General features: G+C 35.7%; 1 protein-coding gene across 1 annotated transcript; it reads right to left on the reverse strand.

Moving 5' to 3' along the window:
* Positions 1 to 6,455: 6,455 nt before the first annotated feature.
* LOC109216676 (pre-mRNA cleavage factor Im 25 kDa subunit 2-like) lies at positions 6,456 to 13,329 on the reverse strand. The gene is made up of 7 exons (XM_019380850.1): positions 13,022 to 13,329; positions 12,830 to 12,875; positions 9,226 to 9,319; positions 9,047 to 9,120; positions 7,796 to 7,882; positions 7,403 to 7,513; positions 6,456 to 7,222 (listed from the first exon to the last, which is right to left on the reverse strand). The coding sequence occupies exons 1-7, from the start codon at positions 13,138 to 13,140 to the stop codon at positions 7,151 to 7,153; spliced, it is 603 nt and encodes a 200-aa protein (XP_019236395.1). The 5' UTR covers positions 13,141 to 13,329; the 3' UTR covers positions 6,456 to 7,150.
* Positions 13,330 to 13,553: the final 224 nt, after the last annotated feature.

A 13,553-nucleotide genomic window follows, 5' to 3' on the forward strand; every position in this document is an offset into this window, starting at 1 on the left:
AATATGTAGTATTACTTCTAATAAGGATATTCTAAATACATTTTAAAAAAGAGAAAATACATAAAGTACCCATTAAACTTGTCCGAAAAAATTATTTACACACCTAAACTTTACGGGCGACCTTTTACCCCACTATTCTAAACATAAGTGAATTTAATACCCCCTTCAGTGATGACCTGGCGCAAGACGTGTAGTTCACTTTGTAGCTGCGCGTGAAGGCAAAAAAAAATAACTTAAAACTAATTTAGTGGTCCAGGTGTCACTTTCTAATGGGATATTATAACTAATTAACTTAATATTATTTTTTTCTCTTTTGACAGGCGCAGCTTTTCAAACGACCCACCCCCCTCGGATCGTCTCCTTCACACCACCCCACCTCAAACGACTCCTTTCCTCTTGACCCCTGAACTTCAGCCTTTAACCACCCAACGACCAGCACCCCCTATAACACAAGCCAGCAGATGTTACATCAATTCAGACCCTTCATCTTCCTCAAGTCAGGAGAAACCTAGCTTCAGCTTCAGCTCCCTTCACCCATCGATTTTTCTGCTTTTCTCGTCCATAACAGCTCGCCGGAAAATGCCGTAAACAACTTCAAATACCAGTCAAAAGCACAGCATGCTGCTGCTCGTCTTCTTCCTTCAAAACTGACCTCCAATCTCCGTTGCAACCAGCTGTAGAACCAGCTTTAAGAACATGAAAACAGGAGTTCAAACTACAGCTCGGCGTCGTGGAAATAGCAGCTTGTGCGTGCGAATTTTCTGATTGTCGCCGGACTTTCAGATCCGGCTGGTTTTTTTAAACTTTCCGGCGAGTTTCGAGTGGTGAGGTTTTTTCCGAGGTTTTCATGTTCAGTCGTTGACGCCGGCGAGTTTGATTCCGGTGCTGGTTCGATCTTCATTCTTCAATATAAGTTTTGAGTCACTTCATAATACTTTCCAGGTTTTTTTTCCTGCTAATTTCACTTTCATACTTACACAGTGGCAGCGGGCAAAGGTGAAGAAGATGAAATGAGAAAAAATAGAAAACGAAAGAAGAATTATATTAAAAAAAAAAATAGTGTAGCATTTGATACATGTATGGCGCGTGTAAACACAGCCACTACAAGACTGGTTCAGTATTTTGAAGGGGGTATTAAATTCACTTAAGTTTAAAATAGTAGGGTAAAAGGTCGCCCGTAAAGTTTAGGTGTGTAAATGATTTTTCCGGACAAGTTTAATGGGTACTTTATGTATTTTCTCTTTCAAAAAATGAAAACTTGTCAAGTGGGTTTGTAGTCCTCCAATATACTTGAATTCATTTTTTAATCAGATTCGAATTTGTATTATTTTAATGTGTATCATTACAGTAATTTGTTTATTTTTTTAATGCGACAACATTTACAAAAATTTTGCGTATATATATATATATATATATATATATATATATATATATATATATATATATATATATATATATATATATATATATAGTGTAGTTGCTCATAAAGTATTACGATTCCTCGAAGCATTTAATTCGCACACAAAAAATTTGAAGTGGATATGGGTTTTATGAGTCAAATTCCATGTTGTTTTCAGTTGCCTGCAATAATTGGATGTTAAAATAGATGCAAGTTTTCCATTAATTTTAAACGTTTGCCAGCAGTTGAACATTAACAATTGGAATAACGAAATTTTCTATTTCAAAATCCACCTCATACCATATATTATATTGATTTCATGCAAATATTAACACCCATGTGAATTGAATGGGTACAGTTGTTGCCATACCAGCTTCAATCCCTCATATTATATTTCATGCTACTTAATCCAATTTTAAACACTTTTGTGTGGTTAATTCAATAATAAAATATAGAAGAGGCTGTGTTTTCATACTTCAAGTTGCATTCATAATGAAAGGCATTTGACCACATGAGAACTAATTCTATACCTCGGTTTTCATTTAGCTGTCATATTTAGTTATTTACTAAACATAGCTGTTTTCAATATACTTGTCATTTTAGAAAACTATGAAACAATTAATTGTTTTTTTTCCAACTTTGTCCTTATTATGTTGTTCTAGAATTAATTGGAGCTTCTTATTGTTGGGCTAAAACGGCCCAAAGATACTCTTAATATGATGTGATATTCTTCGTTTTGAACCAAGCCCGCACCGTTTTACCCAAAAGACCTCACGCAATTAAGAATATTCAACTCATTATAAGTAACTTATTTTTCTTTTCTACTCTCCATTTGGAACTTTGTTCACACTCCCAACAATCTCCCCCTTTGAACTGAGTTCCACATGGCTCATCATCATTTATGGGCTAATTTGGAAATTAACTGTGTGTCAGCCACATAATCCTGAGTATTTACGGTCACCGAAGCCCAAAGGATATGTATGTGTCTTCAAAGCTACGGGTAAAGGTTGTAAACCCCGGGCAAAGGCATTAAGTCGGGCCCCCATCACCATCGTCCCGCCAAATCATTAGCTCTGATTCCAGTTGTTGTGCTAAAACAGTGCAAAGTTACTCTTAACATGGTGTGATATTGTCCGCTTTAGGCCAAGCTCGCACAATCTTCCCCAAAAGGCCTCATACCAAAGTATCTAAACTCCTTATAAGTAGCTTATTTTTCTTTTCTACTTTTCATGTGAGACTTTGTTCACACACTCCCAACAATTATTTATTTGATAAAGATTTATGTAGTCAAAGATTTAAAAATTAATAAGGATAGATTAGTCAAACAGTTCATTTAGTTAATATTTTCTTAAAGAGCGTATAAAAACTTATTCCGACAATTAAATGGGAACAGAGGTTAATATTTAATCATATCGGTCATCTTTCTGATTTGCCAATGTTTTATTTATTGATTGTCTGTTAAGCTTCTGACAAAACATATGATTAGCGTTGCTTAACATAGTAAAACACAGTGAGCGATATTCGTGACCCTTGGTTTGGTTTTCTTTCATTAGCTCGAAAAGTTCAGTATGAAATGGAAATTCCAGCCTACAATAATTCTGTATAATAAGAGATGACAACACGTAATATCCAGTAACATAGTCCTGCCAAAACTCAGCACATGAAAATTGACTTAATATCAAAATATGGGAATTAACGTAGAGGTACCCAAACCTGTAAACTACAGTATTATGAACTAAGAAGAAGTAGGGAATCATTGCTCACCCTCTGCAACTCCAAAAATAAAGTTGCCAAGAATATAATATGACGAATTAGCACCTAATTATGCAAAAGGTAACAATTAATTTGATTAGCAGCCACCAAAAACAATCAATTGTATTTTAGCTGCGAAGACGAGAGATTGTGAAAATATTGAGCACACATGGTTTTGATATCAGATAAATATATGATGTCCCAAGAAATAACGTTGTCAAATAATACAACTGCATCTTGATGAAATATTATGGAATCAAATATACAAGTTGTCTAATGATTTGGGTCGCTTAAACTAACAGATTCGTTAGAATATTAGCAACTAGTCTTAGTCTAGACACTCGTAAGCAACTAGTCTTCGTCTAAACCGTAAGTACGTAGTTGGAAGTAATAGTAACTGAAGACATATATCATCAGGACAAGGGGTGTGCAAAAGAAACCGACAGACCGCACCAAACCGATAATCCGAGTCAAACCGAAAAAAAAATCCGACTATGATTTGCTTTGATTTGGTTTGGTGTTGGAAAAAAAAAACAGACCATAATTGGTTTGGTTTGATTTTAACTAAAAAAAGTCAACTGAAACCAAATCAACCCGATATTACATATATAGAAATTTTAAATATATTTAATACATAAAAATATATATCGTAGTGTAGTTTATAAATATTTCTTAAACTTTTTCATAATTTTATCTTTGAACGTATTATTTCAAGCTTGGACTTGTAATTTTTGAATGTTCCAATTAGTTTTATAGTCCAAAAATGTTAGTAACTCAAACTAATCCCAAACCAAAATCAAATCAATATTAGAACTAACAAACGACATTCAATTGTACTAGGAATGACGATAGTGCTATAAATCTATTTTTTAGGCTTTCCATGATCTTTAGATAAAATGTGCAACTTTTTTTTTTAGTGTTTACTCATGTAACCAACAGTAGTTCTTATTAATCGTAGTTATTTTAGCAATGTAGTAATTTTAGATTATATTTATTTCATTATGACTTATTAATAATATTTATTTTATGTGATTTTATTATTTTTATTGTTGAATATCTTAGTACAATGCCATGGCTCATCTCATATTTTATGTTATTTTCTTGAAGAACACCTTATATAGTTATGTCTTACTAGGATTAAAGAGATATTTGGAGCACAAATTCTATGTTTTGTGCTATGAAGACTTTATGAAGAAGAAAAAAAACCCGAAAACCCCGAAAAATCGAAAAATCCGAGAAAAACAGAGATAAAAAAAACCAACTTTATTGATTTGGTTTGGTCTTTAGATTTAATAACCGGATATGATTGGTCTGAGTGGTAATTGAAAAATCCGAACTAACCCGACCTATGTACACCCTTAACGAGGAGTTTTGGGTCATGAGTACTTTTTATCGAGTTTGTATATCATAATAAACAGCGCCAAACCTGCAAAACGTGAAATGAAAGCCTCAATGGATATGAGAAAGATGCTCTCAAGCGCCCAACATATACAAGTGGCTTGGGCTAGGGGTGTGAATGTCTCGGTTCGGACGGTTATTTTATAAAATTTGTACTATACCAATTTTTCGGTTATCCTATTATGTATAACCAAAATTAGACTTTTCGAAATCGTCCCAATCATGTCGGTTTCACTTCGGTATCGGTACGGTTCGGTTAAGTTTCGTTATTTTTTTAAATATCATGTAAAATTCACCAGTAAAAGTAGAATGCAATAACATATGTTCTTTTACAGGACTTACCAAAACTTTCTAGACATTTTTTTGTTTAAAGTGTGATGAATTAAAAAAACATGAAAGATGGCTAAAGTATAGATCCATCAACTATTCGACAGCAACGTAAAAGAAACCAAGTAAAAGCAAAGAAAGTATAAATCACACGAGTGAAAAGATATTAACCAAGCCGGGACTCGGGAATAAAGTTTATATTAAATATTCAAAAAGATAAATCTAAACTGTATAAAAGGAAACATATTCAATACGTTGTAGTTTTCTACTCATAATCGCTAGAACACTTTGTGTCTTGCTAATAAAGATACTTGAAATAACTCAGTTTAAGTATAAGTAACATAATAGATTTTAGGAATTAGTATTTTGAGTTTAATTACTTGTTTGCTTGTAACAGTTTTCATAATTCCAAGACCCAATGAAAAATTTAATGCTTTATTCGTTTTAAACTTACTATATAAATATACTTTCCACTTATAAAATTTATTCGGTACGGTTCGGTATTTTTTTGGTTTATTTTTATAAAATAAAAAACATACCCTAATTATCGGTACGATTATAGATCTATATAAAAACCTACAGTTTCTTTAAAAGAAACCTAAAAATCGGTTCGTGCGGTACGGTTCGGTCGGTTTAGTCGGTTTTCAAATATCCATTGACACCCCTAGTTTGGGCTAAAAGCCGAAGAGTCACCTTTGAGGCCTTCTATCCCTGGTATAAGGTAGGTTTAGATATAACAGGACCTGAATCTACGACCATTATGTTAAAAGTCCAGCGCTTACCAACAGAGCTATACACCCAAACATGTATACTAGTATTGATATGTACGTTATATACAAAAACTATACAAATTTTATATACTTTTGTGGTTATCCAATATAAAAAGTCGGCCGCGGATTAAAGGTAATTTTTGCAGCTCTATACGAAACTCGTAATGTAGAGCAAACGAGAGAAAATATAAGGCCGTGTATTAGCATTCCAATAAGAAATTAGGTTAAGGCGCAATAGTTTTTGCGCAGCATCTACTCCTTAATACAAACTCATGTTGGGTATATCATATATTAGAGAAACGGGATAAACGAAATTTTCATTTCACAGATCATATAACGCGCTTGTGAAAAGAGAAACAAATTACAAGATCTCTCCTTCCTTTAAATACAAAATGAGCTTCATAGGAACGTGAAGTAAACGAGAATAAACACGTAAATGGAAAAAGGTTTTGTATGTCATTATCTGAGTCAATTTATACCAATATGATCGGAATGTATGCTATGTAATTCTCTAGTGTCACTATTTTAGAATGTCATCAACTTGGTAAGTTGGAATCATATATAGAGCATAGTGACTAAAGAGCATTGCCATATTTTTCCTACTGAGAAATTCCCAGAATCAGAACACAAGAGCAAATGATGATTTACACAGGACTATTGCGATTCAGAAGAAACTGACCTTGAACACCCCAACCATGAGATGTCAAGAAAATAAGCAAAATATGGCTCACAGAGCAATTGAGTTCTGCAAAGTGGCAGGTAATGCAAATGCCTTGTACCAGGTAAAGATAAGTAGATGGTAGATTCAGTAAGGTTCAAACCTACAACATTACTGCCGTAAAAGGTACATCTTTACTAATTAAATTACAAGCCTCGACAAATCTCTGCAAGCATTTCACTCATTTGGGGGATAGTGGACAGAATGATAAAGCCTTACATGAAAGAAAAAAATGAAATTACAAGTCGAGCACCATTGGTACTTGATGCAAAGACAAATTTATGTTTACAAACCTTTTCCTATTGATGCCAATACAAAAGAGTTCTTCAATGGAATGATGTGAAGGACCTGGATCCATGCTGAGTATAATGAAATGAAAGTAGCACAAGTTTGATGCCCAAAATACAAACTCAAAAGGCGCTATCCTTGGAGATCACTAAGTACAGCTATGTACAAGAGCCTCGGTGAACAGATGAAACATGGCAGTGCTATTCCATCTTACATGTGAACATTCAAAAACCAAAAATACACAGCAACGAGTAAATCTTGTACATTACAACAGGCAAGCAAACAAGCTTTCAATAATACACCTAGGATGTCCATCAGAAATAAGTCAATAGAAAATTAATAGAAGTCCACGAAAATCAGTCCATATGCCTACTGGAAATGAGAGAATCATGTCAGAAATTAGGGTTATCGTTCTTAAAATATGGGACCTCAAGTAAAAATCTTATGTCTTGTGCAATTGTATGCCAGAAGGAGCTCCTGAATGTCCATAAAACTAATCTATGGGTGGATCATGTTGAACTGGAATCTGGAAAGCTGTTGAGGAATTGTGGATATCACGGGTCCATATCTCTGCAATGAGTTGAGAGAGCGTCAATAGAATGACAACCATTTATCAGCTGGTTTACATAAATGATGCTGTACAGGCACTTGAGACCCCCAGTCAGCACAACATTGAGTGTTACAGGATATACAGGCGCTATACCTGGGAAAAACATATGATGATGCAACAAAGAAGATTAATGGTTATACCTGAACATTGTCGTAAAGTTCAAACAGTGGCACAGCAAGAAGCTTCAGATTTTTTGGGACTGCAAAGTACTCTCTTTCAGATAGATGAACAACAAAGAGCTTCTTACACTCCTGCACGGCCCACAACAAGTCCAAAGAAAGAAGTCATTCACCAAAAGAGGAACCAAGGCCCTACTTCAACACCCCCAGACACTATATTTTTCCCTTCTATCATGCTTGGTAGCAAATTTGAATATAATTAGGGTCTCGAATTCCTTCTATTCCGAAAAGTGGATATTGCTTTCTCCTCTAAATCAATGCCCCTCCTTCCCCCTCCCCCACCCCCCACAAAGGGAAGAAATTAAAACAAGAGAAGAGATCAAGTATCTTAGGAAAACTTTAATACTACTGTACCTTGGGTTTTGTTATGTGTGGAGGGCAGTATGGATACATTATAGTTTCAAAGTTTGGCCTCCACCAGATGGCCACACACTCACCGATCTGCATTGATAAAAGTGAGATCACCGCAAAAACATTAAATAATAGTTTAAGAGAGAAATAGAAAAAACACTTGAATGACGACCAATGATTAGATAGATGGAACCTTATAGGAAGCTATGAAAGTGTGTCATGAGTTGAGTCAAATAGATGCTCACTTGCTTCAGGTAATAAATGTTCAATGTTTGAAAATAAACTAGAACTCTCAAGATCACCAACTATAAACGGCAATACAAAAACGATTCTCCAAAAAAGAAAAAAATAATATAACCACAGCCACGACAATCCAACATCATATCTCCTTAGATTTGTTAAGTCGTATAAAGCATAATTCTCTCAATACGATAAACTAAGCCACTTACAGAGAGGTCAATCCTTTTCAGACAAAACACATCAACCACCAAAGAGACCAACAAAATATTTTGTTATACCATTTGTGCAGCTGCTAAAGTTGGCAGAAACTATAATAGACCAGCTCTCGGGTGTAAACTTCAAAATTAACCGTTCAGCAAGCTTTCACATTTATACCATCAAAAGAGGCCTGAAGCCATACTTATTCCATATCTATTACCGTCTTAAGTTCTATGGTAGAGTAAACTGTCATGCGATGTGACATGCTAAATACCTTAACCCCAACCCCTTTTTCTCCTTTATCTTCCACATCAAAAGAAAAGAAACTACAAAAAAGAATGTGATAAGGTAAATGGTATTATTAACAAAATGGGAAAGCTCCCGTAAGGTAAATGGTATTATTAACAAAATGGGAAAGCTCCCGTATACAAGAGGTATACCAAAAAGTAGAGAATCTCCAACCGAACATGATTCTCTAGGAAAGAAACCCAATCATCTATACAAGTAGGTATATGAAGGATGCACCAAAAGCAATCAAAGACAAAAGGCTATTCCTCAAGTGTATTCCCCTCAAAAGCTCTACTATTTCTCTCTCCATATGACCCACATAAAAACTAACAGAGCAACCTTCCATGCCTTTTGTTTTCTTCTCCTATGTCTACCAGCCCAGCTGTGCAAAACACATATCTAACAGTACCTGGCATCACCCACTGTACACCAAAGTAATTCAGGACCACTCTCCAGTCTCCACAAACCCTATGCCACTCTACAACGCACCAATAAATACTACAAAAATTTAAACACTCAACAATGTACCTGCCAATTTGGCTGAAGACCAGGAGAATTAGCTGCAAGTTTACTGGAGAGTTTCCTTTTCAAACCCTCAATTTCTGCAAAATGAGAGATGAAATGCTAGTATCCCCCGTCAAAGCTTAGCAAACAATTCATGACGCCAGAAATGCAAGTAGAACAAGGGAGTATAAACAAAAACATACCATTCTCTCCTGGTTTCAGGCGTCCACCTGGAAGTTTGCAGAATGTGTTCCCAATTTGCAGAAGAAGAATATGAGGATGATTATGTTCTTGTACCTGTGAATTCCAACTTCATGTATAGCACGTCATCTTAATTCTATTTGACAGATTAAAACTCTAAAACACATAGCAAACTTCTAACTAATCAGCTAGATTTATGTGCCAAAATTTAACCAGTTAATATATTGTGTAAAGTTGTCTCTTGAATTAAGATTTAGACTGCATCTATGTATAAAGGTTCTTTATGGAGTATTAAAAAATGAATGTATCAATACTATGAACTGTCTTGCGAAACAAGTGAAAGAAGAAACAACCAACTAATGATCTTAAGTGGACGAGTATATATGTCTTCTCCTATCACAACTATACATAGCCCAAAATAAAGTTGAAAGTTGCATGAAGCCTATTGTTTTTTCCTCCCATTCAGAAAGCTTGAGACCCAATAATCATATTTCTATAAGCAAAAATTGCTGTGGAAAATAATTATTTTTTTATGATGATGATCTCCTTAACATTAACATAGACTATATATCTTTTCCTAGTTAGAACAATTAACAAGGAAGAATGGATGCTTCTCATACCCCTTTTTTCCGTTTTAACATCTGTTAAGACCAAGATCAGTCTTCCATGCAGCTTTCGATCAGAATTGCATCTTCAGGTAGAATTAGGGACGTTTGCAAGTAACAACCTCATGGGATTCTTATTGTAACAACTCATGAGATTCTTATTTCCAGACATAAAAGTTCTCTCTTGTAAGAAAAGAGAGGATTTGTTTGTTCTCTATTCTTGGGCTGCTAGTTTCCTTTATTTTGTATCCTATGCATCTTCATGATGCTTTTTGTTAATGATATTCCACTTACTTCATCAAAAAGAAAGAGCATTTGCTCTTCCCCACAATTTCACTGCCACCCAGCACTAAACTTGAATAAAATCCAAATTCCCCTAAAATGAACAGACCGTTTGAAAGTTTTAGAAGTTCTAGGTGCAAGTCTAAATCAACCTAAAATAAAAGTCTAGTACCCGACTTTTTATCCATCTAAACCCGGGAATGGGAACACTACGTAGCATTCTTTTTTTCCAAATAAGGAACACTATGTAGTATTTTATGAACCTTTTCTCTTAAATACACTTCTTCATTTATTTAAATGGACACAACTGGTCCAGATTCCAAAAGCAAGCTATACAACACCTACACCTCAGTTCCGAACAAGTTGGGACCGGCTATATGATCCTCACTAACCATGTTTTTGCATTTAAATTCATCTCAGACCAACATTATACAATTAAAAATAAAAGTAAAAAGTTCTAGAAGTTCTCTGTATATTCCACTTGCATAAAATCTCGAATCATGCTCTCCGACAAAGCATAAAACCTAAAGCAAATGTATTACCGTGACTAAAATATATTCTCAACTAATTGGTATCGCCTAAATAGATCTTTTTCTTCCCCCATGACTTATCTTTCACTAAGTCTGCATGGACTCCGAGGGATTATAGGTCTTTTGAGGCAACTTCCTTCCATGAGGTCTACCTTATACCCTTCTTAACACCTTCGCTCACTGTGGTTTCGGCTATATAGGACCAAAAACTGGAGGCCCACTAAATGGATGAAGTGCCCCCTGTTGATGGCTATTTTTTCGCTAAGATGGCAACGAAACAAAGGTCAATGACTAGTAACCATAACACTTTCCATTGAACGAGGAAGATCTCCTAATGATCCAAATGATTCTACTTCCCCTAATTAGCTCGCACTAAAAACCAGTTACCACTTACCATAAGGATCTCTTTTTTCCAATTGAAATAAACCCATTGATGAAGGTCATATTGCTTCATCATTTACTAAATCTCTCTCCTGCAAAAACACTTCCATTAAAGATTGATACTCAAGTCATCCCCAAAAGAGATAGTTTCAAGTATCTTAGGTCTATTATTCAAGGCAACAAGGCAACAGGAGATCGACAAGGATGTTACTCATTGCATTGGAGCGGGGTGGATGAGATGATGGCTAACCTCGGGGGTTTTGTGTGATAAGAATGTGCGACCTGGACTTAAAGGCAAGTTCTACAGAGTGGTAGTTAGACCGACTATGTTGTATGGGGCCGAGTGCGGGCCCGTTAAGAAGTCCCATATCCACAAGATGAAAGTAACTGAAATGAGGATGTTGAGATGGATGTGTGGGCATACCAGGAAGGACAGGATTAGGAATGAAGTTACTAGGGACAAGGTAGGAGTGGCATCTGTGGAGGACAAGTTGCAAGAATCGAGGTTGAGATGGTTTAGGCGTGTGAAGAGGAGAGACATAGATGCTCCGGTCAGGAGGTGTGAGGGGTTGTCCATGGCGGGTCTGAGGAAGGGAAGGGGTAGGCCTAAGAAGTATTGGAATGGTAATTAGGCAAGACATATCGTCTATGTTGCTCGGACTCTCCGAAAATCTGGCCGAATACGGGTCAGATCCTCCAAAAGTAGTGCATTTTGAAGGATCCGACACGAGTGCGGTTACATTTTGGAGAGTCCGCGCAACAAAGCATATCTTTGCTTCAGCTTACCGAGGATATGACCCACGATAGGAAGGTGTTGAAGTAGATGATTAGGGTTGTAGGTTGACTGATAGTAGTGTGTTCCTCCTAGGCTTACCAGTAGTACTAGGATTATTTTTGTATTATCTTATCATGGTTCTTTATTATTACATGTTGTGTCATTAGCGCATGTTATCATTGTTTGCTACTTGGATGCTTTATCTTATCTCTATTGTTTCCTGAGACGAGGGTCTATCGAAAACAGTTTCTCTACCTTTATAAGGTAGGGGTAAGGTTTGTGTACACACTACCCTCCTCAGACCCCATTTATGGGATTACACTGAGTTTTTTGTTGTTGTTGTTGTTGTTGTTGTTGCAAAAACACTTCCATATACTCTCTGTGCTCCAATTATATGGCACTACTACTATTTAGGGAGTCAGGCAGCTTTTCTAGATTATAACTTGTTCTTTCGTTGTTTAATACTTGTAAATATAAAAAGCTGTAACTTATAATACTTTAACGTATAAAGACCTAATTTTGCTTTAAATAGATTAAGAAATCGATGTCTGAATTGAGACCAAAAATTAGAAAGTTTGACCCTCTTTTGGCTAAGTCAATAGAAATGTTAGGCACATAAAGGAGGGTCATCTATTACCAGCAAGGATATTTTCTTGGATTAGGATATACATCTCAAAAATGTTAACAAATGCATACAAAATCAACGCAAGAGAGTTAATGTTGACTAATCCCTTTTTCTTTTCTTTTTTTGATAAGGTAATCCCTTTTTCTTTTCTTTTTTTGATAAGGTAATCCCTTTTTCTACAAGAGATGACAAATGGACAAGCATATGCCATGTCGAAAAAACAACTACAAGGCTAACCAAGGACTAAAGATCTCGATATCAACAGATGCAAAATCATAATTACTGAGCTAACATTTGAATCAAGCACAAGGCGCCACTCACTTTGTGCAGTTTAACGACAACTAAGGAGTTCCTAACAACTAGATGTGACAAAACAAACATAATTAAGAATCTAGGGCAAAAGCATACCAACAGAATTCCTTCGACGCTAGTCCTCATGCCCTCCTTAAAATAGCTGCAGATCACATTATAACAGGTTCTTAAACTCCAAAAAAAAATGTAAAGGTTTTACCTAGGGTTTAAGAAGTTTTGATCCAGTTATAATCTAAGCTAACAGAATTTCAAATACAAAAATAAAAAAGAAATAGAAGAAACTATTACTTGACTTTCATACGAGCAAGGCGATCAGCGACGGAGGTGTCCTTCTCCATTTTGGGCTCTTTAGTACCAAATGTATAACTGGACAGTGGGTATGTGTTGACAACCGATGACGTTACCATTTTCTCTCTCTTTAGGTGTTTCGTTACACAAACTACTATATTTTTTTGCGCTGCTTTCGGCTCTATGGAATTAGATGTCGCCGACGGGAGACTGGGGGTGGCTGTTAACCGGGGGAATATTTGTATTTTCAGATTTTCCCCCTGCAGATGCTTCTGGACTAAACACGGGCCTGCTTAGATTGGATCTGGCTAACGGGCTTCACTGGATCCATTTCAACTTCGGTTTCGTTCTTTATTTTTGGAACTAGTATTCGTACCCGCGCATTGCGCGGAGAATATTAAAGATAATTTATCATTAAAAAATATTAATTAAAAAACAGGATAGACACAAAGGAGCGTGAAAGAATTCCGGTTTTGTTATATTCATTGGCTCTTTAGTTATATATGTTGGAGTGTTTTTGCTCTTCATGATA

The sequence above is a fragment of the Nicotiana attenuata genome, unplaced genomic scaffold (genome assembly GCF_001879085.1).
Source record: "Nicotiana attenuata strain UT unplaced genomic scaffold, NIATTr2, whole genome shotgun sequence".
NCBI classification, from domain to species: domain Eukaryota; kingdom Viridiplantae; phylum Streptophyta; class Magnoliopsida; order Solanales; family Solanaceae; genus Nicotiana; species Nicotiana attenuata.